The sequence below is a fragment of the Perca flavescens genome, chromosome 19, assembly GCF_004354835.1.
Source record: "Perca flavescens isolate YP-PL-M2 chromosome 19, PFLA_1.0, whole genome shotgun sequence".
Taxonomy (NCBI): Eukaryota; Metazoa; Chordata; class Actinopteri; order Perciformes; family Percidae; genus Perca; species Perca flavescens.
In genome coordinates this window covers 26441681-26466752 of record NC_041349.1, presented here as the reverse complement: position 1 = coordinate 26466752, position 25072 = coordinate 26441681, and the positions used below count along the sequence as shown (strand labels likewise).

Genomic DNA, 25072 nt, shown 5'->3' with positions numbered 1-25072 from the left:
GTTCAGAGTGATTAACAGAACAAAGCCCAGCTGCGTCTCCTCTATGTACGGGTCTGATAGCAAAGCCTCGTACTGTTATGGATTTCAAAATGGATTTGAGATGATCTCCAACATCTCTACTGTCTTTCTTCAAATCAAGAGAGTGGATTTATCTGACTCTGGACTGTATTTCTGTGGATTTTACATAGGCAAACATACAGTCATCGCCGTGCAAACACATTTAAAAGTTCAAGGTAAGATTGTAGTTAAGCCTCAGAGATCTGTTTCCATCATATTTACAGTTTATCTCACATTTATTTTCACAGTCATATGAAAACAGCATAAAGACAAACAAGAAACCAATACGTGTCAAATTATTTAATTTTTGTCTTTTTAAAAAGGTAACAGTGAATCTGATTTCGGAGTGGATTCAAAGACTGAAAGTAAGGTTCTCCTTTTTCACTGTGCAAGTTTCCACAGAGCCGGTCATTTACATCTTAAACAGCTCTTCTAAAACAGATATTTATTCTGTCATTTGTCTTGTAGAGGAGTCTGAAGGAATGACAAACGGCATGATTGTGATCCTGGGTGCTCTGACTGTTTTCCTCACTATAGTCGTCATTGTTCTGGCTGTTAAAATCAGGAAACTTCAGACAGGTACAGCTGATCTATAATTTGATGCACATGATGGATAAATCCAAAGCAAAGTATATGGTCAATAGTAATAAACTAATAAAACTTCATGATTTTTCCATTTAGCTGTAATTGAAGAACCGCAGCCAGAAAGAAACAAGGTGAACCCAGCATTAAGTGTGTGTGTGTGTGTGTGTGTGTGTGTGTGTGTGTGTGTGTGTGTGTGTGTGTGTGTGTGTGGTTTTGAAAATGCATTCAAATACATGACAAATCTGTTAATGGTCTGTGTTCCGAGCTGCTGCAAACAGCTAATTCAGGCATGCAGGAAGTCATCATATTCAAAGTAACATTTGATGATCTTCAATAATTCCTATTTTTAAACTCTAATTTCAGCTGTGATCTATAAACTGACAGTTTAGGTTCTTTAAGCCAAATTACTGGTTTTGCCAGCATTTGCTAGACCATCTGAACCCAGCCCCTCCTCACCCAGAAAAAGATAGTATAGGTTGATTATGCAAGCAGCTCATAACGACCCACAGTTAGGTTTCTTGTTAGGCGGCCACCTCATGGCTGAAGTAACTATCAGCAGAGCAAACGAGGAAGGAAGGTGACAAAGTATAGGAGCGCAAAATTCTTTGTGAGGACGAGGCAGCTTGGGGGGGTGGATGGGTCGAACAAACACACTCCCGTGTGAAACCAAAAGCTAACTGTCATTTTGAAATTAACAGTTTTAGTCCTTTCTGCAATGAAGTCTGTGTTATGTCACATTCTTATTTTAGTAGTTTTAAGTGACTTATTTTAAACCAATCCCTGATATTCTACTAACCCTAACTAACTATTTGCGCTGCCTATTAACTACATATAACTACTCACTTTTCACAATCTTTACTATGTGTTTAAAACTGCACCGTTACACCGTTACAGTAAAGACCTCATATTATGCTAATTTTTAAGGTTCATAATTGTACTTACAGGTTGTACAAGAATAGGTTTACATTTTTTTTTTTAAACACCATAAATTTGTTGTACTACACATTGCTGCAGCTCTTCTTTTCACCCTGTGTGTTGAGCTCTCTGTTTTAGCTACAGAGTGAGGCATCTCACTTCTGTTCCATCTTTGTTGGGAGTCGCACATGCGCAGTAGCTAGGTAAGGACTACTAGCCAGTCAGAAGCAGAGTAGGGTGGGGCCTGACAAGCAAGCCAGCTTGGTTTGAGGGCATGCCACGCTAGGAGCTAGCCAAGCATTATAACTTGTGTTACAAAGTGACGCAAAATGATGCGTGTTTGTCTCTGAAGTAAAGGTTGGACTACAATAGAGCTGTTTAGAGCAGTTGGTGAACAGTTTTTTCTGTTGGAGATGCTAAGTCCCTTTGGGCTGGACTTTGGGCTTACTTTGGAAACCAATAACATGCACAAAAAAAAGATATATAACACAATGAAGGAAAGGGAAAAAGCCAAAAAGCATAATATGAGCACTTTAAATAGAACATTCACATTAAACCGACACCGTGCGGCAGTAAATAGAACGGTTCTACTGTATGTGTCGTTTTAGAAGTCTTTGGCAATCAACCTTTTCTGTTTGAGGATGTGTAGTCCGAAACAAATGAAAATGCCCCATCAGCTCAATCTGAAGATATTTTGTTAAGAAGGAGAACGTATGGCCTTTTTGCCAAGCCAGTTGCATAGAGTTACAATCAACAAACTGTTACAAAATCAAGTCAAAACTATTTTGAAATTAAAATATAACCACTGTCAGGTGTAGCAAATTTAGATCTGTGACCTGAGATTTATTTTTAAATTTAAAGAGCCCCTATTATGCTTTTTTTGATTTTTCCCATCTTTTAGTGTGTTATATAGTTTTTTTATGTAATAGATGTATAAAGTAGAAAAAAAACACATGTCACTCTAAATAGAGCTTTCTCTTCCACAGACAGCACTTTTTCTTAACTGCCTAAAACGCCACGCCCACATTCCCGTTTGAAATTCCTCAATAAGTGATGTCACAGATTGAGAATGCCAGCCCAAAACTTGGAAAACTCTGTGTGACTCTGAATACTCTGATTTACAGGATCTGGGCTCAGATGAACTGAACTACACAGCTCTAAATTTCCAGGCGAAACCCAAAAGAAGCCGCAGGCCTGCATCAGAGAGAGAGCTGGAGCAACATGTTGTGTATGCTGCCACCAGATAGACTCAGGAAACATCTGGAACTGCAGCTCAGAGTGACACTGATGCTTCATTATGTTAATCTGATGATGTGTTTTTATGTGTGGGAGGAGTCTACTGCCAAAAAATAAATTTGGGGAAAAAAAATCTTATTGTAATGTCTCGTGTCTCTCTCTGGGTCAAAGTGTCCATTTTTCTTATTTTGTCTGAGAGGAAACAGAGCATGCTTAATGTGTGATGGAGGAAGAGGCAGAAAAGACACTGATGGCTGCCAGACTTTTTGTGAGGTGTCTGAGGTCAAAGCTCTGTGCAAAGTAAAAAAAGAAGAAGTGAAACTAGCCTACTTGTTTTGCAAAATGAAACTGCTGTACAGGACTGCTGTTCTTACATAACACGATTAATGTTCCCTTAAAACATATCAATCACTCATCACCTTACACAAACTCACTTAACTACTTTACCTTCGTACACTACGTCAACATTTGCATTCAAAACTGAACAGAAAGGCCTGATGCAGCTGCTTCATTTTCTATTTTGCAAGTACTCATCTATCAGGTTCCTGATGTTGGGAGCTGTTAAATGAAATAGTTTCAGTAGAGTGCAGGGAAGTACGCTGGAATTAGTAAGTGGTATTCTCATCAAACAGCAGCATAATGGAGAATGGTAATATCAAACAATACTACGAGTCCACAGCCATGTTAGTGTCTCTGTGAGGCTGGATTTAGACTCTGAGATGCTTTAAGTTATTGTAAGTACCTTAGCATGCTAACATGGTCACAGTATCACTGTTAGGGGACATCACATTTCACAGCAATCCATCCAACAGCTGCTGAGATATCAGACTTAAAACCACATACGTCAACCTCACAGTGGTGCTAGAGGAAGAGTCAGGGGATCTCTAAGGTCATTAGGCTTCATCCTCTGGGGACCATGAATATCTGTACATAATGTCACAACACTGCATATTTCATGATATATTGTAGTCTAGACCCAAGAGGTGGACCTTTGACTGACTGACTGGCATTGCCATCGCTCTAGTGGAAAAAAGAAAATGTGAATTGAGTCCCTGGGTGACCTAGTGGTAGAGCGCACTCCCATGTATAGAGGCTCAGTTCTTGACGCAGAGAATGTGGGTTTGATTCTGACCTTTCCGACCTGCATGTCATTCCCCCTCTCTCTCCCCTTTCATGTGGAAGCTGTCACAAAATGAAAAAAAAAAAGTTTAATTAATCTTCAGTTACTATTGTGAATATTAAGAATTCATTGAGAGTTAGTGCAGCAAATTCTCCAGTCGGGGGCCATTACATCATTGCAGATGATGTCATTATAAAGAGTGACGATCAAATCTCAAGTAGGGGGAAACAATGTATTAAACATGAAATATTACATTTATGTTTATTTCAGGTATTAATTGGGGGAATATGACAGTCTCATTGGTCAACACATATTAGATGTTTTCATCTGCCGCCGTAGCGAAGCGTAAAAACTTTTTTGCGATATTTCAAAATATTTTAAGTTTCCACAATTGCTTTTCATGTACTGTAAACAGAAGTGGAGAATGGTACTGAAATCTAAAAAAAGGCAACTTGATACATGACAACCTTTAGAATGAACCCAAACAACACTGTATCCAGAGATTGCAGCATCAAAATATGATTCCACAGGACCCTTCCTTTTATTCTTATCATATTTTATATGTCATACCAGACTGTTACGGGTTAGGTGAGAGTTTTCAGTGATGAGTATAAACCTCCAGGAGTCACTGAGGAGTTCTTCTTCATGTATCCACAATTCTTAGTGGCGTTTGTCCCAGATGGATCTGACACAAATGTTATCATTAGATGTTGAGTCTCCAAGAACAAAATGTTCCTGATCTTAAAAATGTGTAAAGGCATTGCATTGGTAGGTTGGTGTGAGCGGCAAGATAAAAATCTAAAGACAGCCCGCCTCTCTAAACTCCTTTATAAGAGCTCCGTGGTACAAACTATCTTTGCAGTGAAAGGTTTAAATGCAGAATGAGGAACTTCACCTTGATAACAGCTTTACTTCTCTGCAGCCTCAGTAAGTACTGACACTCTGTTATTCTCAGCACCAAATCATGTGACATCACACCAGAATTTCAACTTTAATACAGCCTTAATACAGTAAGTGCTGCATATACACTCAGGGATAACTCTCTGTATGTCTCTGCTGTTTGTTCTGTCTCAGCTCTTGTCAGGAGAGAGAACATGTAGCCTTCCTGCTAGTTAGAAAATGGTTATTTCAAAATATATCACAGGTGCAGCAATTTGAGTTATGTTAATAAACGTTTGTCATACAAACAACCTAGATTTAATTTCCATAGGAGTTTCATAGTTTTAATTTAACTTTGTGCTACGGAGCTGGGATTCTATTCGAGATCATGTTTGTTCTTAGCTAAACTAAAACTACTAAAAACAATTATTTGTGAAACTACCAACAAATCCACCAATTTTGCTAACTCAGCTGCAGTATGTGTGTGATTCAGTGTGTGACTCTGAATACTCTGATTTACAGGATCTGGGCTCAGATGACCTGAACTATGCAGCTCTAAATTTCCAGGCTAAACCCAAAAGAAGCAGCAGGCCTGCATCAGAGAGAGAGCTGGAGCCACATGTTGTGTATGCTGCCACCAGATAGACTCAGGAAACATCTGGAACTGCAGCTCAGAGTGGAACCGATGCTTCATTATGTTAATCTGCTGATGTGTTTGTGTGTGGATAGTGTGTGGGAGGAGTCTACTGCCAAAAAATTAATTTAGAATAATGTTTCTGTTTTTTGTTTCTTCCTGTCTCTCTCTCGGTCAGAGTGGCCATTATTGGCTGCCAAAGTTGTTTTAGGGCAAGTGAAATGGTGTGATGGTGTGTGGAGGAAGGAGGGAGTGATACACATCATTTGTTTGACAGGAAGAGACAGCACAGTGTGGTCTGAGAACAACTGAGGTAAAGATCATGACGTGTCTGAGGTCAATGCTCTGTGGAAAGTATAAAAGTATAAAAAGTAAGCAGCTTACTGGTTAATGACAACATGAAACTAGCTGTACAATTGCTATTCTCACAGAACACGGAAAATGCTCCCTCAAAACATGTATATCAATCTCTGACAATGTTAAATTACTCCACTCATCAGCACTTTACATTAACTCACTTAAATAGTTTACCTTCATACACTACATCACCATTTGCATTCAAAACTAAACAGAGAGGTCTGATGCAACTGCTTCATTTTCCATTTCTTTTCTTCATTTTGAACATACTCAGCCATAGTCTACACTCTGACCTATCAGGTTCCTGATGTTGAGAGCTGTTCACTGAAATAGTTTCACTAGAGAAAGTGAGCTGGAATAGGTATTCTCATAATCAAGAACTCAAACAGCAGCATAAAGCAGAATGGGGATGTTAAACTAGACTAATATGGTGTTTTTCCATTACATGGTACCTTCTCGACTCGCCTCGACTCTACTTGTCTTTTTTGTTTTTCCATTATGAAATAAAGTACCTGGTACTAGCTAATAGTTACTTTTTTTAGTATCACCTCTGTCAAGGTTCCAAGCGGGCTGAGGCGATACCAAAAGGTGATGTGAAATACTTGCTGACTACTGATTGGTCGGAGAGAATCGTCGCTAATCACTGCGTCATCATTGCTAGTGACAGACGGGGGTGTCCTGAACAAACCCACCATTTTTAAATAGTTTAGCCAGCCAGATTTTCCGAGGTCAAAGTCGGAAAACACGCCCCCCTCATTTCTGAGCTCGGAACTCAGACAACCTTGCAGTAGGCTACCCCGAGCTCAAACAGTTGTGAAAGCTGTAGTAACATGAGGTTGTTAGCACTTCTGTCTTATTTGTGTCTCACTAAATCAGGCGTACACACAGTCCTGTCCAACTTCTATCTGTGGACATGACCCAAAAACAGTGTAATCCATTGTCAACTGTTGGTATTACTAACAATGGCTAACCTGGCTAGAGCTAACCCACAATGATAAATCTGCTTTGTAAAGTACCATTATGTACTATAAAAGAGTCCACAGCCATGTTAGTGACTCAGTAAGACTGTATTTAGACTCTAAGATTTGAGCTTTGAGCAATAGGTACGTTAGCATGCTAACATGGTCACAGTATCCATGTCAGCGGACATCACATTGCATAGCAATCCATCCAACAGTGGCTAAGATATCTCACTTAAAACCATGAAAGTCAACATTACAGTGGTGCTAGAGAAGAGTCTGGGGATCTCTACAGTCACAAGTCTTCATCCTCTGGGGACCACAAATATCTGTACAAAATATCATGACATTAATAGCTGTTGAGATATTTCAGTCTGGACCCAAGGTGGAGGTGGACCGACTGCCATTGCTTCGGTGGAGAAAAAAATGTCCATCCAAATATAGCTCAAATTTCAAAAAACAAATTAAAGCTGCGAGCAGCAATGGACGGGCCCTTGCGCCTCAGGGTTACCGGTGGACTCCGCTCCTTGCGACCGTGCATTTGCGCGGCGCTCAGACGCCGCAAATTGTCACCAATGAAAAGGGAACTCCCCGCCGAGTTCAACGATACCTCACACAAGACTCTACATCATACGGTTCATTAGCTGTGAAAAGGGGAGTGGCTAATGCATAGGGGGCGGGTCAAACCATCACCAATGAAGAAGGAAGTCTCTGCTGAGTTCAATGATACCTCACACAAGACTCTACCTTAGATGCGTCAGCATTATTAAAGGGGGCGGGGCTTAAGCATAGGGGGCGGGACAAACCATGACCAATTAAAAACGAAGTCTCTGCTGAGTTCAATGACACCTCACACAAGTGTTTACATCAATCGGGCCATTAGTAATAAAAGAGGGCGTGGCTTGAACATAGGGGGCGGGCCAAATCATCACCAATGAAGGAGGAATTATGAAAGGGGGCGTGGCCTGAGTACGTGGGCGTGGTCATATTATAGGGGGCGGCTCAGTATCACATGTAGACCACACATTCTGAGTTTCATGTAAATCGGATGATGTTTGTCATATAAGGCAGATTTCTTGATGCCAGTGGGGGGCGCTATGACCAAAAGTCAATATTGGCCCGTAGGTTGACCCGTGAGAAATTTTGGGCAGATACGACAACGTACACTCAAGTTACAACAACTTCTTTGTTCATCGCTAAACACTCAAAATGGCCGCCACGCCACGCCCACACCGTCTGATGAAAAGTTTTTCTTTTAATAACTTTCCATCGTTAAGGTGTTGGGATGGTACAGACCAAGTTTGAAGTCCATCGGATGAAATCTCTAGGAGGAGTTCGTTAAAGTATAGCACCTTAACTTTTAAGCCTACTTCCTGTTGCCACTAGGGGGCGCTATGACTTTAAGTAAATATCGGCCTTGATTTGTCCTCAGGGTTGGACTCTTATGAATCCTGAAAAGTTTCGAGGTAATCGGACAACGTACACTCGAGTTACACCCACTTCCTGTTTCGGCGGCGAAACGCACAAAATGGCCGCCCTGCCACGGCCACGCCCTATGATGAAAAGTTTTTCTTTTAACAGCTTTTCATCTTTAACATCTTAATATGGCACAGACCGAGTTTGAAGTTGATCGGATGAAATCTCTAGGAGGAGTTCGTTAAAGTACGACATGTGGTAATGGCCAAAATCGCACTAATTTCGAACATTTAATTCAAAATGGCGGACTTCCTGTTGGGTTTAGGGTATGGCTATGTAATGTAATAAAGTTTTCTGTACATCTTCACATGTTACATATGTGTACCAAGTTTCGTGAGTCTACGTTAAACGCACTGCAGGGGCTCAATTTTCTTAATTTTCTAGGGGCGCTAGCGAGCCATTTTTGTGCGCCTATTCACGAAACCCTTAAAATACGTACATTTTCACCAGACTTGATGCGACTGCCAAATTTGGTGAGTTTTTGAATATGTTAAGCCCCTCAAAAAGCCAATTCATTTGACGGGAAAATAATAATAGAATAATTCCTTCAGTTTCAATAGGGCCTTCGCCGCTGTCGGCGCTTGGGCCCTAAAAATGCGAATTAATGCAAATTCCCATCCATCTATTGTTAGGTACATATTAAGAGTTGGTTCATGTAGAGTTGGTGCTGCAAATTGTCCAGTTATTTGGCATTAAATCATTGCAGATGATATAATTCAGTGGTTCTCAACCGGTGGGGGCCGCCCCCCTGGGGGGGCGCGGACACTCGCCCGGGGGGGCGCGAGTAGGCTACAGGATAGGAGAAAAAAAAAAGAAAAAAAGAATTCGGAAATAAAATTTCCCCCATGTTGAAATGCAAGTGGTTGGACTATAACACACAAACAAATCATCCTCCTGGCGACTTTTTTTGTCTAGCGACTTTTACTGGTGTTATGGGAGACTTTTGTGGTGTTTGGAGACTCGAAAGCACTATCACTCTCTACTGTGCTCAACGAGCAGCGGGTGCTGCTGTGAGCCCCTCCCCGACCAAAAGCACTCACAGGCGGTCAGTCTCTCAATAGCCTCGCACATCAGTCAGACCAGAGAGGAGACACACACCGCTCCTCATATAAACTCAGATTTTGCTGCTTGCAGACAGAGTGGACGCCTTCACACAAAAACTTGATCTATAGCATGGCCGCATCAGTCGAGGGAACTGCGACATGTTCCCCAGCCTTGCAGACTTCATCGCTGATGCACGTCACACAACTTCTCCTCTCGATTTCAATCGGCGTCTGAGCACCTGTCAGCAATGAGAGAACAGCCACTGACCAAGCGGTAGTGAGAACGGGTCAAATTAATTTCCTTGTTTCTGTTATGAAGACGATCGTGTGTGTGACTCGAACATCTCACATTTACCAACAAAACGTACAGCGAAAGACCATGCAAAACATTTCAGACTGTCCTGCCAACGTGTGTACATTTTAACGTCAATGTACACTGTAACGTTTTTTCATTATATAGTCACTGAAGCGGCTGCTGTTTCAGTACTGTCTGCTCTCTGCAGCGGGCGGGGCTGCTGCTCCATTTCCCCCGCGACTGACGGACGGACGGACGGACGGACGGACGGACGGACGGACGGACACACACACACACACACACACACACACACACACACACACACACACACACACACACACACACACACACACACACACACACACACACACACACGGTGGATGCAGGAAAAAACGCAGATGACCTAAATTAAGGACAGCTATGCTCGTTATTGTAAGTGCAATGATAAGTTAAAGTCCAATAAGTACTTTATCAAACTGTATGAATGTGTGTGTGTGTGTGTGTGTGTGTGTGTGTGTGTGTGTGGCCAGGATAGGACATTAACTAACAATGTAAAGATCAACAAGCCACTGACAGTGACAGATATGTTCATATCTGATTTATTCAATAAATTATTATTTTTTGTCTTAAATCCACCAGCCATTTTCCAATTATACCAACATTTGCAGCATGCAGAGCCTTTTTGGTAAGGTTCCTCGGAAATCTCAGCCCAGAGTAATTAATGAATAGTACTAATTATTATTCTCTAAGTTTACTTTTATTTTTAAAGAACTATAAAATAAAATTGCAACTTTTTTTGCAACTTTCACTGTCTTCTGCAACTTCATTGCAACACACATACAAAAGACACCACAACTTTTAGCGCAATTTTTAACAAAAGCTCCCGTGAAATCATTTTGGGCCGCAACAATCTCAAAAAAAGGCTGTGAAATCCTGGAGGGACTGCCCTTGTGTGTTTTTTCATGTGTTGTGATGCGCATTCACCAGTGTTTTTTTGTTGTTGTGGTGCACGTAGGCTACTCCTGATTTTGTCAGTCATCCCATCTCTTATATGCTGTGTCTCTATGATCCTATCTTGTCCTATTCATGGTAGCCTACTCGTGGACATTGCGCCGTCATCACGTGCTGTAGTAGGGGGGCCCGCCTTGATAATAACCATTGATGCAGGAATACTCTCAACTCTGTGTCACCTTGAAGACTCTCCTCCCTTTCGCGTCGGCATATTTGTGTGAGGCAGGATTCGCAATCGTGCACAAATCGAGGATGATTTGAGGCTATGTTTATCAGACATTTCGCCAAGAAATGGAGGGGGGGGCCCAACTGCATTGAACCAGCTTTGGGGGGGCCCAACTTGCAAAAGGTTGAGAACCCCTGATGTAATTAAATTATTGCCAATCAAATCTCAGACAATGGAAAACATGAAATATTGTGTTTATGTTTATTTCAGGTATTAATGTGGGAAACCTTACAGTCTATGTTTTCATCTGCCACCACAGCCAAGCATAAAAACCTTTTTGCAGTATTTCGACTTCTTTCAAGTTTCAACAAATTATTTGTATGTAAATTGAAAAAAAGGAAATGGCTTCAATAGAGGTGGAGAATGGGTCAGAAATCTGAAAAGGCATGTTGGTGGTCATGAAGGTGTCTTAAATGTGCAAAGGCATTGCATTGGTAGTTCGCTATGAGCGGCAAGACGGAAAAAAGACACCCCGCCTCTCTTAACTCCTTTATAAGAGCTCAGCGGTACAAACTATCTTTGCAGTGACACGTTGAACACACAATGAGGAACTTCACCTTTGTAACAGCTTTACTTCTCTGCAGCCTCAGTAAGTACTGATACTCGGTTATTCTCAGCACTGAGATATTGTTGTTGTTGCCAGTAAGTACTGCATGATACACTCAGGGAGAACTCTCTTCCTGTCTCTGCTGTTTGTTTCAGGCTGGATCTCTGTCTCAGCTTCTGAGTCTCACACTGTGGAGGTCCAGTCTGGTGGAGACGTCACTCTGATGTGCTCCAACAATTCTAGCACTCCAACTTTGACAGAATGGTTCAGATTGATCAACAGAATCAAGCTCAGCTGCATCTCCTCTATGTACCCTGATAAAAATGCTTCATTCTGTGATGGATTTCAAAATAGATTTGAGATGAGCTCCAACATCTCTACTGTCTTTCTTAAAATCAAGAGAGTGGATTTATCTGACTCTGGACTGTATTTCTGTGGAATTTACAGGAAAAAACATACAGTCATTTCCAATGCAATACATTTAAAAGTTCAAGGTAAGATATAAGTTAAGCATTAGAGATCAATCTTTCTCATCATATTCACAGTACACATGTAACATATATTGTCGCAGTTGTATGAAAACAGCATGAAGACAAAAAAAGTGTCAAATGATGTCATTTATATATGTTTTAAAGGTGATGGTGAATCTGATATTGAAAGAAAGCCTGAAAGTAAGGTTCCCACTATTTCCACAGAGCCAGTCATTTCAATCTTAACCATCTCTTTAAAAAAACAGACTCTAATTCTGTCCTTTGTCTTGTAGAGGAGTCTGATGGAATGACAAACGTCAAGATTGTGATCCTGGGTGCTCTGACTGTTCTGACTGTTTTCCTCACAATAGTCGTCACTGTTCTGGCTGTTAAAATCAGGAAACTTCAGGCAGGTACAGTTGATCTAATTCCATGCACATGATGATATGATATGATGTGATGATATGATGATAAATCCAAAGCAAAGTATATAATTAACTTTTGTCTTTTTTCCCATTGAGCTGTGAATGAAGAACAGCAGCCAGAAAGAAACGTGAACCCAGCATTAACTTATATATACTGTGTTATGGTTTTAAAGATGCTCAACCAGAAGATATCTTGTCAGAAAAGAGAACATGTAGCCTTCCTGTTAGTTTGAAAATTGTTATTTAAAACTAAAATATAACCACTGTGGGATGCAGCAATTTGAGTTATGTTAATGAGCGTTTGTCATACAATGTGGCCTATGTCAAAATGGTGTTTGAACAACCTAGGTTTAATTTTTGTAGGTTTTTCATAGTTTTGTTCTTCGTTAAAATAAAACTGCTAAAAAAGTCTCTTTGTGAAACTACAATCAAATCCACCAATTTCACAGATTTTTTGCTAACTCAGCTACAGTATGTGTGTGATTCAGTGTGTGACTCTGAATACTCTGATTTACAGGATCTGGGCTCAGATGACCTGAACTACGCAGCTCTAAATGTCCAGCCAAAACCCAAAAGAAGCCGCAGGCCTGCATCAGAGAGAGAGCTGGAGCCACATGTTGTGTATGCTGCCACCAGATAGACTCAGGAAACATCTGGAACTGCAGCTCAGAGTGGCCCTGATGCTTCATTAGCCTATGTTCATCTGCTGTTGTGTTTTCGTGTGTGGGTGGCAGGTGGAAGGATTCATTGGCATTAAATAAATTTGACATCGTTTTTTACTGGCTCATGTGTCTCTCTCTGTAATTTTTTTATTTTCTATGAGAGGAGGAAGAGCATGCTAAATGTGTGATGTAGGAAGACACAGACAGGACACAGAAGGCTGCCAGACTTATTTATAGGGCAAGTGAAATGGTGTGATGGTGTGTGGAGGGAGGATTGAGTGATTAACCTCACTTGTCTGACAGGAAGAGACAGCACAGTGTGGTCTGAGAACAACTGAGGTAAAGATCATGAGGTGTCTGAAGTCAACACTGTGGAAAATATAAAAGGAAGCAGTGATACTAGCTTACTTATTTATGAGAACATTAAACTGCTATATTTAGACTTAAACATCTGCAAAGAGGCCTGATGCAATTGCTTCATTTCTGCCAGAGTACACTGCTCTCCATTTTATCCATACTCAGCCGTAATCTCAGGTTACACTCTCAACTATCAGGTTCCTGACATGTGTGCACTGAAACAGTTTCACTAGAGTACAGGGAAGTAAGCTGGAATAAGAAAGTTATTTAGGCAATGATTGGTGCTAGGTCATTCAGCACGCTAACATGGTCACAGTATCTATGTTAGGGGTCATAAAACTTCATTGCAATCCATCCAGCAGCTGCTGTGATATTGGGATTCATCCTCTGGGCACTATATGGTATGGGTCCATATAGGTGTTTTTTTTTTTTTTTTTTTTTTTTATTACCCACACTTTCCAGCATTGCATGCTAGTGGGCTTGCCATTAGCAGTTTATCTTCAATGACCACTGACAAGCAAAGAAAACAGGCCACACCCTCCTACAACCGCGATGGCTGCACCTGATTGGACAAACGCTTCATGCTGGACTGTCTGCTCCTGAATTTTAAAACACACCCTAGTGGCGGCTCGTTTGGAAAACTATCGATTATTTTACGAAAATAGTTCTCTGAAATGGGTTTCTGTAAACAGTTAATGCGAAATATAGGCTATGCAGTTGATGAATCGGTCTTCATTTCAGATCGACAACTGTCAATTTGAAAAGATCTTCATGACTTTTTGAGAGGCATTTGCATAAAGTAGCCTGGATTCAATTTTATGCAAATGAGGAGTGGGCAACTTCACGCCCCGCTTCTTCAAAGTCCCCGCGACGTTACCAGAATGCATTGCATGGCTGCTCCCATTAAAAATGAATGGGAAGCGGGAAAATGTCGCTTGACAGTGGACATGTACTATTATTCCACTAACCACGAGGCAGCACATTCCAGGAGTGGGGAAGAGGCTCTCCACTCCGCTAAAAATATACACCATGTCTATTCTTCAGGCGGGCAAGAAGTGAAAGGATGAGAGCATACAGTCAAGTTACCAAAAGAAATCTCAATATTGTATATGTCTCCTCTACAACACCATGGATGACAAGAGATTCATATTGGAGGTAGAAAAACACATTAACGTTACATAACACCACAGATCCTTTTTAAGGACAACGCCAGAAAAGATAGGGCATGGACTTTAAATGTAGGAGTGTTTGGAGTGGAAGGTAGATACTAGCTTAATAAACGCATGATTGTTTTTTTTTTCTTTACCAACATTATTATATAGGAGCAGGTCTCTGGTAGAAGATCATAACTTGAACAATGGAAACCGTTAGAATGAACCCAAACACTATCCAGAGATTGCAGCATGCAGCAAATGACAAAGATATAACGTGTTATCATAAGAGACTTTGATAACCAAACGTTCTGAGCCTAAATATGTGCAAAGGCCTCGCATTGCATTGATTGCATTGAGAGGTCGCTGTGAGCAACAAGATGAAAAGCAAAGACATCCCGCCTCTCTAAACTCCTTTATAAGAGCTCAGCGCTACAAACTATCTTTGCAATGACACAATTAAACGCAGAATGAAGAAACTTCACCCTGATAACAGCTTTACTTCTCTGTAGCCTCAGTAAGTACTGACACTGTTATTCTCGGCACCAAATCATGTGACTCCGCACCAGCATTTCAACTTGCAAAAAAGAACCAAATTATTGTTGTTGTTGCCTTAATACAGTAAGTGCTGCATTATACCCTCAGGGATGAATCTCTTTCTGTCTCTACTGTTTGTTTCAGGCTGGATCTCTGTCTCAGCTTCTGAGTCTCACACTGTGGAGGTCCAGTCTGGTGGAGACGTCACTCTGATGTGCTCCAACATTTCCAGCTTTATAATTACAACAGAATGGTTCAGAGTGATCAACAGAAAGAAGCCCAGCTGTGTCTCCTCTATGTACCCATATGATAGCAATGCTTCCTTCTGTGGTGGATTTCAAAATAGATTTGAGTTGAGTTCCAACATCTGTACTATCTTTCTTAAAATCAAGAGAGTGGATTCATCTGACTCTGGACTGTATTTCTGTGGGTTTTACATAGAAAGACATACAGTCATTGTCAATGCAACATATCTAAAAGTTCAAGGTAAGATTGTAGATCTCCTTTTCTCATTATATTAACAGTGTATCTCACATGTATTGTCACAGTTGTATGAAAACAGCATTAAGACGAACAAGAAATCAATGTGTCAAATTATTTCCTTTATACTGTATGTTTTAAAGATAACAGTTGATCTGATGGAAAATATTGAAAGTAAGGTTCTCCTGCAAGTAACCACAGAGCCAGTCATTTCAATCTCAACCATCTTTTTTAAAAACAGATGGTCATTCTACCATTAACCTAGAGGAGTCTGATGGAATAACAAACGTCATGATTGTGATCCTGGGTGTTTTCCTCAATATAATGGTCATTGTTCTGGCTGTTAAAATCAAGAGACTCCAGACAGGTACAGCTGATCTATAATTTGATGCACATGATGGATAAATCCAAAGCAAAGTATATGGACAGTAATAATAAACTGATGAGACTTGTTGTTTTTCCATTTAGCTGTGAATAAAGAACTGAAGCCAGAAAGAAACAAGGTAAACCCAGCATTAACTTATATAAACTGTGTGTTATGGTTTTAAAGATACTCAACCAGAAGATATCTTGTCATGAGAAAGAACAAAGCCTTACTCCCAGTTAGAAAATAGTTTTAAAACAAAATAGAACCAGTATTGAGGCCATTTGAGTTTGTCATATAATGTGGCCTACAGGATGTCCTAAAGTAGTTTGAACAACCTCGGCATATTCATTTAACTGAGTTTTTCTTAGTTTTAATTTAAATTGTGCAACACAGCTGGGATTCTACTCCTAAACATGTTTATTCTTAGCTAAACTGTGGTTAACATTTTTAGTTTAAACAATTCCTTTGTGAAAGTACTGTACAAAGACATTTTACAGATTTTTGGTGAACTCAGCTACAGTGTGTGTGACTCTGAATACTCTATTTACAGGATCTGGGCTCAGATGAACTGAACTATGCAGCTCTAAATTTCCAGGCGAAACCCAAAAGAAGCAGCAGGCCTGCATCAGAGAGAGAGCTGGAGCCACATGTTGTGTATGCTGCCACCAGATAGACTCAGGAAACATCTGGAACTGCAGCTCAGTGACACTGATGCTTCATTATTTTAATCTGCTGATGTGTTTGTGTGTGGATAGTGTGTGGGAGGAGTCTTATTTGCTATTTTGTTTCTTTCTGTCTCTCTTTCGTCAATGTCTGTCTTTCTTATTTTGTCTGAGAGGAAAAAGAGCATGCTTAATGTGTGATGGAGGAAGAGGCAGAAATGACACTGATGGCCAGATTTATTTACAGGGCGAGTGAAATGGTGTGATGGTTTGTGAAGGGAGGAGGGAGTGATAAACATCACTTGTTTGACAGAAAGAGACAGCACAGTGTGGTGTGAGAACAACTGAGGTAAAGATCATGACGTGTCTGAGGTCAAGGCTCTGTGGAAAGTGTAAAAATAAAGCTGTGAAACTTGTTTTATGTAAACAATTAAACTAGCTGTACAATTAATAAAATTGCTCATCCCTTTAAATAAACTCCCTTAGCTACTTTATCTTTGTAAATTATGTCAACATTTGCATTAAAACTGTACAGTATTTTGTAGGCAAATACACTGGAATAAGTAAGTGGAAGTCTCATAATCTAAATCTCTCCGAGCTAGGTACGTTAGCATGCTAACATGGTCACACTATCAATGCTAGGGGATATCACATTTCATAGCAATCCATCCAACAGTTGCTGAGATATCTCTCTTAAAACCACGAATGTCAACCTCACAGTGGTGCTAGAGGAAGAGTCAGGGGATCTCTAAAGTCATTAGGCTTCATCCTCTGGGGACCATGAATATCTGTACAAAATATCATGACAATAATAGTTGTTGAGATATTTCAGTCTAGACCCAAGAGGTGGACTGCTTGACCGGCTGACAGGCCTTGCCATCACTCATGTCATGTCACCAGAAGCCTATACTACGAATCAACATGCCTTTGATTTATTTGAGTTACCACAACTTCACCAAACCTAACCACCACGGTCCCACATAAGCTGTGTCACGACGGTGGTTAACAACTAGTTCAATCAACCCAGGGTTTCCCAATCCAGCGACCCACGCGTTCACATAAAAGAGGCGGTGTTTACCATAATTACACTTGTGCTTTCCATAAACTGTTGTTGCTTTAGCCTATTATTTCAGTTGCAGTCCTGCTCCTGAGCAGGTTGTGCATTCAGCATATGTTACCACAGCGATTTAACCCGGTAACAAGTGATCCACCGTTGTGATACACAAAACCCTGGATTTTGCTTCGTAGTACAAGCATCTGGACAGATTTGAGCATCAACAGGAAAACTCCAAAATGTTGGAGTTTGAATCTTTGACACAAAGATGCAGAGTGAATGAACCCTTTAAAGGGCCCATATTATGGGATTTGGGGTGTTATTTTGTGTCTCTGGTGCTTCCACACGTATACAAACTTGAAAAAAAAACAACCATGCTGTTTTGAGTGAGATACAGGTTTCTGAATGTATCCTGCCTTCAGTCTCCGGGTGAGCTGGTCAAAATCAGCAGGGCCATCTACGTCATCGGCAAAATATTTGACTAACCATTCATAAGCGTCCTGCTTAATTCTCTGAGTCTCAGGTTCTGCAGGAGACTCCCCTCCTTCTTCAGGATCCGATTCAGGTTCTAACATGTATGGTTGAACTACTGCCGCCATGTCCGTAACTTTCACACATAGTTCTATCTAGTCACGTTAGTCTAGACTCTCCCCGTTACTAATGTCTGTGCCCAAGCACTGACTATCTACTGTGCATGGGCAATTCCCAACAAAGATGGTACAGAAATGAGATGCCTCACTCTGTAGCTAAAACAGAGACCTGAACACAGGGTGAAAAGAGGAGCTGCAGCAATGTGCAGTACAACACAAATACAACACAGACCACCTTGATAACAGCTTTACTTCTCTGCAGCCTCAGTAAGTACTAACACTTGGTTATTCTCAGCACCAAATAATGTAACAAATAACCCACCAGAATTTCAACTTTCAAATAAGAACTGAATTATTGTGGTCATTGCATTAATACAGTAAGTGATGCATTATACGCTCAAGGATAACTCTCTTTCTGTCTCTGCTGTTTAAGGCTGAATCTCTGTCTCAGCTTCTGAGTCTCACACTGTGGAGGTCCATCTCTTTCCAACAGATTTACAGAATCTCACATTTATTGTCACAGTGGTATGAAAACAGCATAAAGAAAAAACAGTAAATCAATGTGTGTCAAATTTCGTCATTTTGTTTTTTCAAAGCTACCGGTGAATCTGATTTTGGAGTGGATATAAAGACTGAACGTAAGGTTCTGCTTTTTCACTGTGCAAGTTTCCACAGAGCCAGTCATTTAAATCTCAAATATCTCTTTTAAAAACAGACTCTAATTCTGTCTTTTTTCTTGCAGAGGAGTCTGATGGACTAAATGTGATCCTGGTGTTCTGACTGTTTTCTTCATGATAGCTGTCATTGTTCTGTCTGTTAAAAACAGGAAACTTCAGAAAGGTACAGATGTATCACTTGTTGCACATTCAGTTGTATTAAGTTTTAACAGACAAATCCACTGCTAAGTATTTGGTCAGTTAACTAATCAGGCTTATGTTTTGTCACATAGCTGTTAAAGAAGAACGGCATCCTGAAAGAAACAAGGTGAAGTATTACAGTAGTTAATAATATATGTTTAACTTTGGTTTAAATCATTAACCAGGGCCAGTACAGGATTCTGCATTACCTTCTGAAAAAAGTAGTTCCACTGTGTGAGATATGCGATACTAAATACTTTATTGATCTACAGAATGTGGGCTTTGATGATCTGAACTGTGCATCTCTTCACAGGAAGAGACAGCATAGTGTAGTCTGAGCACACCTGACATCAGAGTGACGAGGCCAGGCTAGCAAAGTAAAAAAAGAAACAAAATCATATCAGCTTCTGTTTTTTGTACAGATTGGAAGTATAGTAAATAAATAACTAAATTGACATAGCGATAGAATGAACAAGCACCCTGCGGTGACAAACATGTTCAGTATGAGTTCCATCACAGGAAGTCTTCAGCCATTACCACAAACACCAAATGACTCGCTGTTTTCACTAACCAAGAGTAATGCTGCTTCGAAGCCATGTAGTACAGTTTACTGTTACCTTGTTTTAGAGTAACCCCTGGATTCTATGCCAACATGTGTAGTCTACATTTGACTTTAGCTTAAAGGATCCTTACTGATCCTCTCTTTGTATTTGTATAAATACCCAGTGTATTAAGCATAGGGCATTAAGATCACTATTTTTTAAATCTAACTTTGTGGAAAGAAATTAAATATTAAAGTAAATATATTATTCTTCCAACTGTTTGGATTCAATTCTCACATGCATCTTTCTCTCAGTCTCTGTCTTTATTATCTTTGTATTCTCCTTGATCGTAATCTGAAGATGAAAATAAAACATATTTGAGGTTTGGTGGAGGAGGAGCCAGTGAAGGAAACTGATCTCTGTCAAATGTCCTTATAGGGAGAGTCTACAGTGAGGTACACCGTCTTGATTCTCTATTTGGATATACTGACTTTTTATTTTTTTTATTGTCTCTATTGTACAGTATGTGTATGAGAAATACAAAGGGGTCGCTTCCTGACCTGGCTGTGTTTGCATGTACATACAGTATGGGCAACAACAAGTGTTGTGCCACCACCTCGTTATTTTCCACTGTGGTTTTAACACTTTGTGTATCGGTTAAAGCGAAAGCAAAAGGAAGACTGGCCTTCAGCTCTCTGCAATAAAACCACAAGCATTAAAAGATATACTACTTTTCACACAAAAGCTTTACTGCTTTCTCTTCAAATGTAAAGATATTTCTGTTATAAAAAAAGCAATCACCTTCTTCACAGATGACACTGTCCAATTTATTCATTCACTCATTTTACTCTTTTACCTTCAAACATCTGCACCCTGCATGCAGAAAATATGCCTTGTGCAGCCTCATACCTGCACAGCCAGATGACGGTGTCATTAAACTGAGAGCTAGGATTCTCCCACTGGTATCTAGACAACATACTCATACACACTTGTGACGACCCTTCCCAATCTGCCTGCCTGTCATGTTCTGCTCCTTTGTCTGCAGGTACTGGGAGTGGGCGGGTAGGTGGAGTTAGGAGGGTCGTCTGGACCTGGCCATCTGGGCGTGGCTTACAGAAGGCATAAAAGACTACTCTCCTGGGAGTCTCACTCTCTCTCAGCTGGTCCTACTGGATACATCCACCATTTTGTTCTTTGTTTGGTTTGTTGCACCTTACACCTGACATTACACCATTCATTCATTCACTCATCCACACATAGCAAACACGACTGATGTCTTCTACATTTACACACCCCACTATGGTATTTATGTTTAGTTAATTTGTGTTATTGGTCTATTTAGTTAAATAAACTACTTTTTCGTTAATCTATCGGTGTGTGTGACCTCCCTTTTGTTGCCGGCCTTGAGCCAAACGGTAACACACTCTATTTGGTGATTCCCAAACAGCTGAGTCATTAAATAATCAAACCCACTGGATGTTAGGGTGGGTGCTATAAGCAACAGTGGTTTCTTCCTGGAAGATATGTAAATGAGACCACTGTTTTAAATCAGTTATAAATGACTGCAGTACAGCTTCTGGCCAGCAGTGGCATCATTGAGCACAGAGCTGCTGAGCAGCACTCCAGCTGGTGAAGGAGGAAGAAATCCAGTGCCATCTTGGATTTGACATGGTTTGTACAGACTTTAATGGCAGAAACCTCTGTCACCAGAGACTTTACAGCCACTTCATTGAATTTCTTTATGCCAGTCCTTATGGCCACTTCTAATGTCATGTCATGGTAAGACAATGTTTGGAGGGTTACTAGCTCCCTTGTCACCAGAACCAATTGTGATTTTGTGATAATGTTCCAGTATTTATGTAAAATGTACATCTTTCTGTTAATGATTACTTCCTATTGTTTCTTTATTGTTCCTTTCAAAATCTTCCTGTCTCTTTGCCCATTGGACACAAATGACTGTGGGACAGAGTGGAGCAGTGAGTAAGGTACACATCACTTGTTTGACAGGAAGAGACAGCAGTGGTGTCTGAGCACACTTTTAAAGTTGATAATGTGTCTAAAAATATAAATTAACCACTGGCCTAGATTCTGTCATGTAGAGAATAAAAAAAAAAAATACTATCTGCGGCTAAATGTTTTGGAAAGACGCTAACCAGCAGGCAACAAATAGTAACAGTAAAGTCTCAACCACAGGAAGACTAGTGATCACACATAACCACACACATCAAAAGTCTAGCAGTTTTTATAAGATCAACAATGATGCTACCTTAATGAGTTTCCAGTATTTATCAACCCTTTCTGACACTGTTTCAACATCAATACTTGATTTCAGACTTGTGGAAAGCTCCAAACTCACACATGCACAACCAGATATGAGAGCATTTACTGTGTGCATCTTAACAGAACAAAGAAGACAATGAAGCTGCATTTTGGCAATCAGAGCTACACAGTGAATGAATTGAGGCCCGCCCACTGAGTCACCTTTGCAAGTCCTAAAAGACACACACACACACACACACACACACACACACACACACACACACACACACACACACACACACACAGTTGTGGGTGGTAGTGACAAACTCAGCCAATCACATGTTTAGAGTCTGGCTCTTATTGGCTCCCCTCTGCTGCTTTTTTTACCCACAGTAATTCTGGGGCTTCTTTTTCCTGTTGCTCCGCCAGCTTGGTCCATGTCTCCAGGTGTCCCAGCATGCTTTATGCAGCAAAATATTTGCTTCCCATAGATAATGAATGATGATAAGCATCACAGATAGACCGCTGCAGTTGTAGGCTGGTACGTACAGTGGTCAACAGGCAAACACACTGCAACTTAATGAAATAGACAAAACACAAGCAAATTGAGAAAACCTCTTCATTAATTTGACAACACTTGCGCAGCATTTAGCAAACGCTCTGCAAATACACACAACACAACCAGAAATACAGAAACACGCTGCAAATACAGAAACAATGCAAAAAGAATAGCACACAAACTCCGAAAAAAGAAACGATGCAAAAAGAAAAGCACACAATCCCTGAAAACCAATGCAAAAAAAAAAAAAAAAAAAAAAAAACGCTGCATCCAGATTAAACAACAGAAGTTCTCCAGGCCTCTAGGGGGAGCAGTAAGTGGAACACCTTGACTTTTGAGCCCTCTAGCGTGCAGTGGTGGGAAGCAAGGTGACCCCTTCTGAACAAAAACACCACAGTGGACACGTACCGTGAGTGTGAATTTGGTCGCCAGTCAGATCCTGTATAGTGGGCATACAGCCATTAGTGACTTGCTGCTTAACTGAATAGGAAATGACCTCAAGAATAACTTGGTCTGGTGTCTGATGAGGCGATCATTTGTTGTGAAAGACTCCACCTCTGAAGTTGAGAGCAGCCTTCCTGGAGCACAGTTAGACCTCACAGAGCTGTGATCATACGCACCACGATGAAACGGAGCCTGATAACAGCTTTAATTCTCTGCAGCATCAGTAAGTACTGACAATACTTTTCTCTCAACTTGATAACTTCAATAATTAATAAATATAATAATAAGCAAATAAGTTTTAAGAGGTATTGTTTACCTAACAAGTCTCTGCTGTTTGTTTCAGGCTGGATCTCTGTCTCAGGTTCTGAGTCTCACACTGAGACTGTGGAGGGTCGGCCGGGTGGAGAAGTCACACTCACATGCTCTAACCTGTCCAACCAAGACGCTGCAACACTCTGGTTGAGAGTGGTCAACAGAACCAAGGCCAGCTTTATCTCTGCGATGTTCAGCTCTACAGGAATACCTTTTTACAGTAATGGAATTAAAACTGGAAGATTCAACATGAGTACCAACATCTCCACTCTCTTTCTCCAAATCAAACATGTGGATGTATCTGACTCTGGACTGTATTTATGTGGCTTTTACATCGGAGGACCTTTTCATTTCAGCGCAATACACTTCAATGTTAATGGTAAGATTATAAAAATCCTGTTTTCTGTATTCTTCTTTTTATATATGCTAATATCCTAATTAGCAAAAGAGAACACATTTCATCATTTTAAAACAAGAGTGATACCATTTTTCAAGGTAAAATCAGACATGAACTTATCTTGATTTTGTTAAAAGACAGTGATGATTCTCATGATGACGCTGACAGGAAGTCTGAAAGTAAGATTCTCTTTCACATTTCTTTAGTTGTGCAGAGTGACTGCTAGTCCTTTTAAGATAAAAACAATGTGTCTATCCTAACTTTGGTTAATGTTCTCACAGTTCTCAAGCCCAAACAAGAGTGATACAATATTTTTAATAATATTATATTAAGTAAAATCAAAAGTAAATGTATCTTATTTTGTTAAAAGGCAGCGATGAATCTCATGACGACGACAGGAAGTCTGAAAGTAAGATTCAACATAAAAGATTTAGTATTCTCACAGTTCCTGAGTCAGTAAATGAAAACAGAGTAATTCTATTCTCTTTCTTTCAGCAGAGTCTGATGGAACAGCAAAGCTGATGAGTTTGATCCTGGGAGCTCTGACTGTTCTCCTCTTAATGGTCAATATTGGTCTGGTTGTTAAAATCAGGAAACTTCAGATAGGTACTTCCTGAAAGCTCCTCTTAGTATTTTGTTTTCTATTTTGATTTCTTCACTACTTCTCTAAAATTGTGTGAATATGTTGAAAGAAAAATGTTTGCCGAAACAGAATAAGAGCAAAGTAACGATGAATAATGATTGTCAGTGACCTGATTGGATATTTGTCTTTTTCATTCAGCTGCCAAAGAAGAACAGAATCCACAACAGTCTGAGGTGAATCAACTTTTATCATTTACTTGTATTTGTTTTATCAATTTAAATTATGTCAAGTCATTATTTCGTTCAAGATAAGTGAGTGTAAATATTCTCTTTGACAGAACCGGGCCTCTGAAGAGCTGAACTACGCAGCTGTGGCTTTCCGTCCAAAAACAAGAAAAACAAGAGAAGTGGAGCCCAATGTTGTGTATGCTTCTACTAGATAGACTCAGGATGAAACCAGAGAAGAGGTTCAGAATAGAACTGATGCTTTATCATATTCATCTGCAGATGGTGGACAGGAGGACTGACCATCACTTTGTCAAAAGAAGGACAAAAGATGTGCAACCGTCTTCATAGTGCAGAGTTTGAATTTGAATCTCTTTTAAAAGATGTTGTTAGTGCACACCAATACAGAAAGAAAATTTTGTAAATGCTGACTTGATAGCAGTGTGTCTATGCTGGTATGGGGAATACAATTCCAGAGATAAAGCAGCAATCCAGTTTCACATTTGACTTTAAAAACTACTCCCTTTTCTTTCCTTTCACTACTTGTCTGTTAAACTCTGACACTGTTTCATCGGTAGTTCCACTTGCCCTCAGATAATACAAAGCAGCATAAGTCACAGAGAGGCTGTTTCTGTTAATGTCAGGCACCTCATTGGAAAGTACTGCTTGCTGCATTACTTGTAAGAAAGGTGCTATAATATTCTGAGACACGCGGTTAAACCCAACCCAGTGTTGGCTGTACAGGACCCCTTCTCTCGGTAGCAAGATTCATAACTCTTCTAGCACCCACATTCATTCTA

General features: G+C 40.3%; 3 protein-coding genes across 3 annotated transcripts; all 3 read left to right on the top strand.

Annotated features, from left to right (window-relative positions):
• The first annotated feature begins 11336 nt into the window (after positions 1-11336).
• On the top strand, positions 11337-12875 carry LOC114573931 (uncharacterized). The gene is made up of 6 exons (XM_028606169.1): positions 11337-11382; positions 11496-11834; positions 11976-12016; positions 12106-12223; positions 12332-12393; positions 12753-12875. The coding sequence occupies exons 1-6, from the start codon at positions 11337-11339 to the stop codon at positions 12873-12875; spliced, it is 729 nt and encodes a 242-aa protein (XP_028461970.1).
• Positions 12876-14283: 1408 nt separating this feature from the next.
• Positions 14284-16462, top strand: LOC114545441 (uncharacterized). Its single transcript, XM_028563709.1, has 6 exons — positions 14284-14309; positions 14882-14922; positions 15087-15428; positions 15664-15789; positions 15891-15955; positions 16340-16462. Exons 1-6 carry the CDS (start codon positions 14284-14286, stop codon positions 16460-16462), a joined length of 723 nt encoding a protein of 240 aa, XP_028419510.1.
• A 6400-nt stretch (positions 16463-22862) lies between these two features.
• LOC114545440 (uncharacterized) lies at positions 22863-24490 on the top strand. Its single transcript, XM_028563708.1, has 6 exons — positions 22863-22979; positions 23100-23447; positions 23836-23874; positions 23961-24071; positions 24247-24281; positions 24386-24490. The coding sequence occupies exons 1-6, from the start codon at positions 22937-22939 to the stop codon at positions 24488-24490; spliced, it is 681 nt and encodes a 226-aa protein (XP_028419509.1). The 5' UTR covers positions 22863-22936.
• The last annotated feature ends 582 nt before the right edge of the window (positions 24491-25072 follow it).

What these genes read in the sequence shown, in the direction of transcription:
- LOC114573931 (XM_028606169.1), top strand. Translation starts at nt 11,337, where the DNA reads ATGAGGAACTTCACCTTTGTAACAGCTTTACTTCTCTGCAGCCTCA. An exon ending in AATCAGGAAACTTCAGGCAG is followed by an intron (nt 12,224 to 12,331) that starts GTACAGTTGATC and finishes TTTCCCATTGAG; the next exon opens with CTGTGAATGAAGAACAGCAG. An exon ending in CATTAACTTATATATACTGT is followed by an intron (nt 12,394 to 12,752) that starts GTTATGGTTTTA and finishes TCTGATTTACAG; the next exon opens with GATCTGGGCTCAGATGACCT.
- LOC114545441 (XM_028563709.1), top strand. Translation starts at nt 14,284, where the DNA reads ATGTCTATTCTTCAGGCGGGCAAGAA. An exon ending in ATTCTTCAGGCGGGCAAGAA is followed by an intron (nt 14,310 to 14,881) that starts GTGAAAGGATGA and finishes CGCAGAATGAAG; the next exon opens with AAACTTCACCCTGATAACAG. An exon ending in AACATATCTAAAAGTTCAAG is followed by an intron (nt 15,429 to 15,663) that starts GTAAGATTGTAG and finishes TTTTAAAAACAG; the next exon opens with ATGGTCATTCTACCATTAAC.
- LOC114545440 (XM_028563708.1), top strand. Translation starts at nt 22,937, where the DNA reads ATGAAACGGAGCCTGATAACAGCTTTAATTCTCTGCAGCATCA. An exon ending in TTTAATTCTCTGCAGCATCA is followed by an intron (nt 22,980 to 23,099) that starts GTAAGTACTGAC and finishes TGTTTGTTTCAG; the next exon opens with GCTGGATCTCTGTCTCAGGT. An exon ending in AATCAGGAAACTTCAGATAG is followed by an intron (nt 24,072 to 24,246) that starts GTACTTCCTGAA and finishes TTTTTCATTCAG; the next exon opens with CTGCCAAAGAAGAACAGAAT.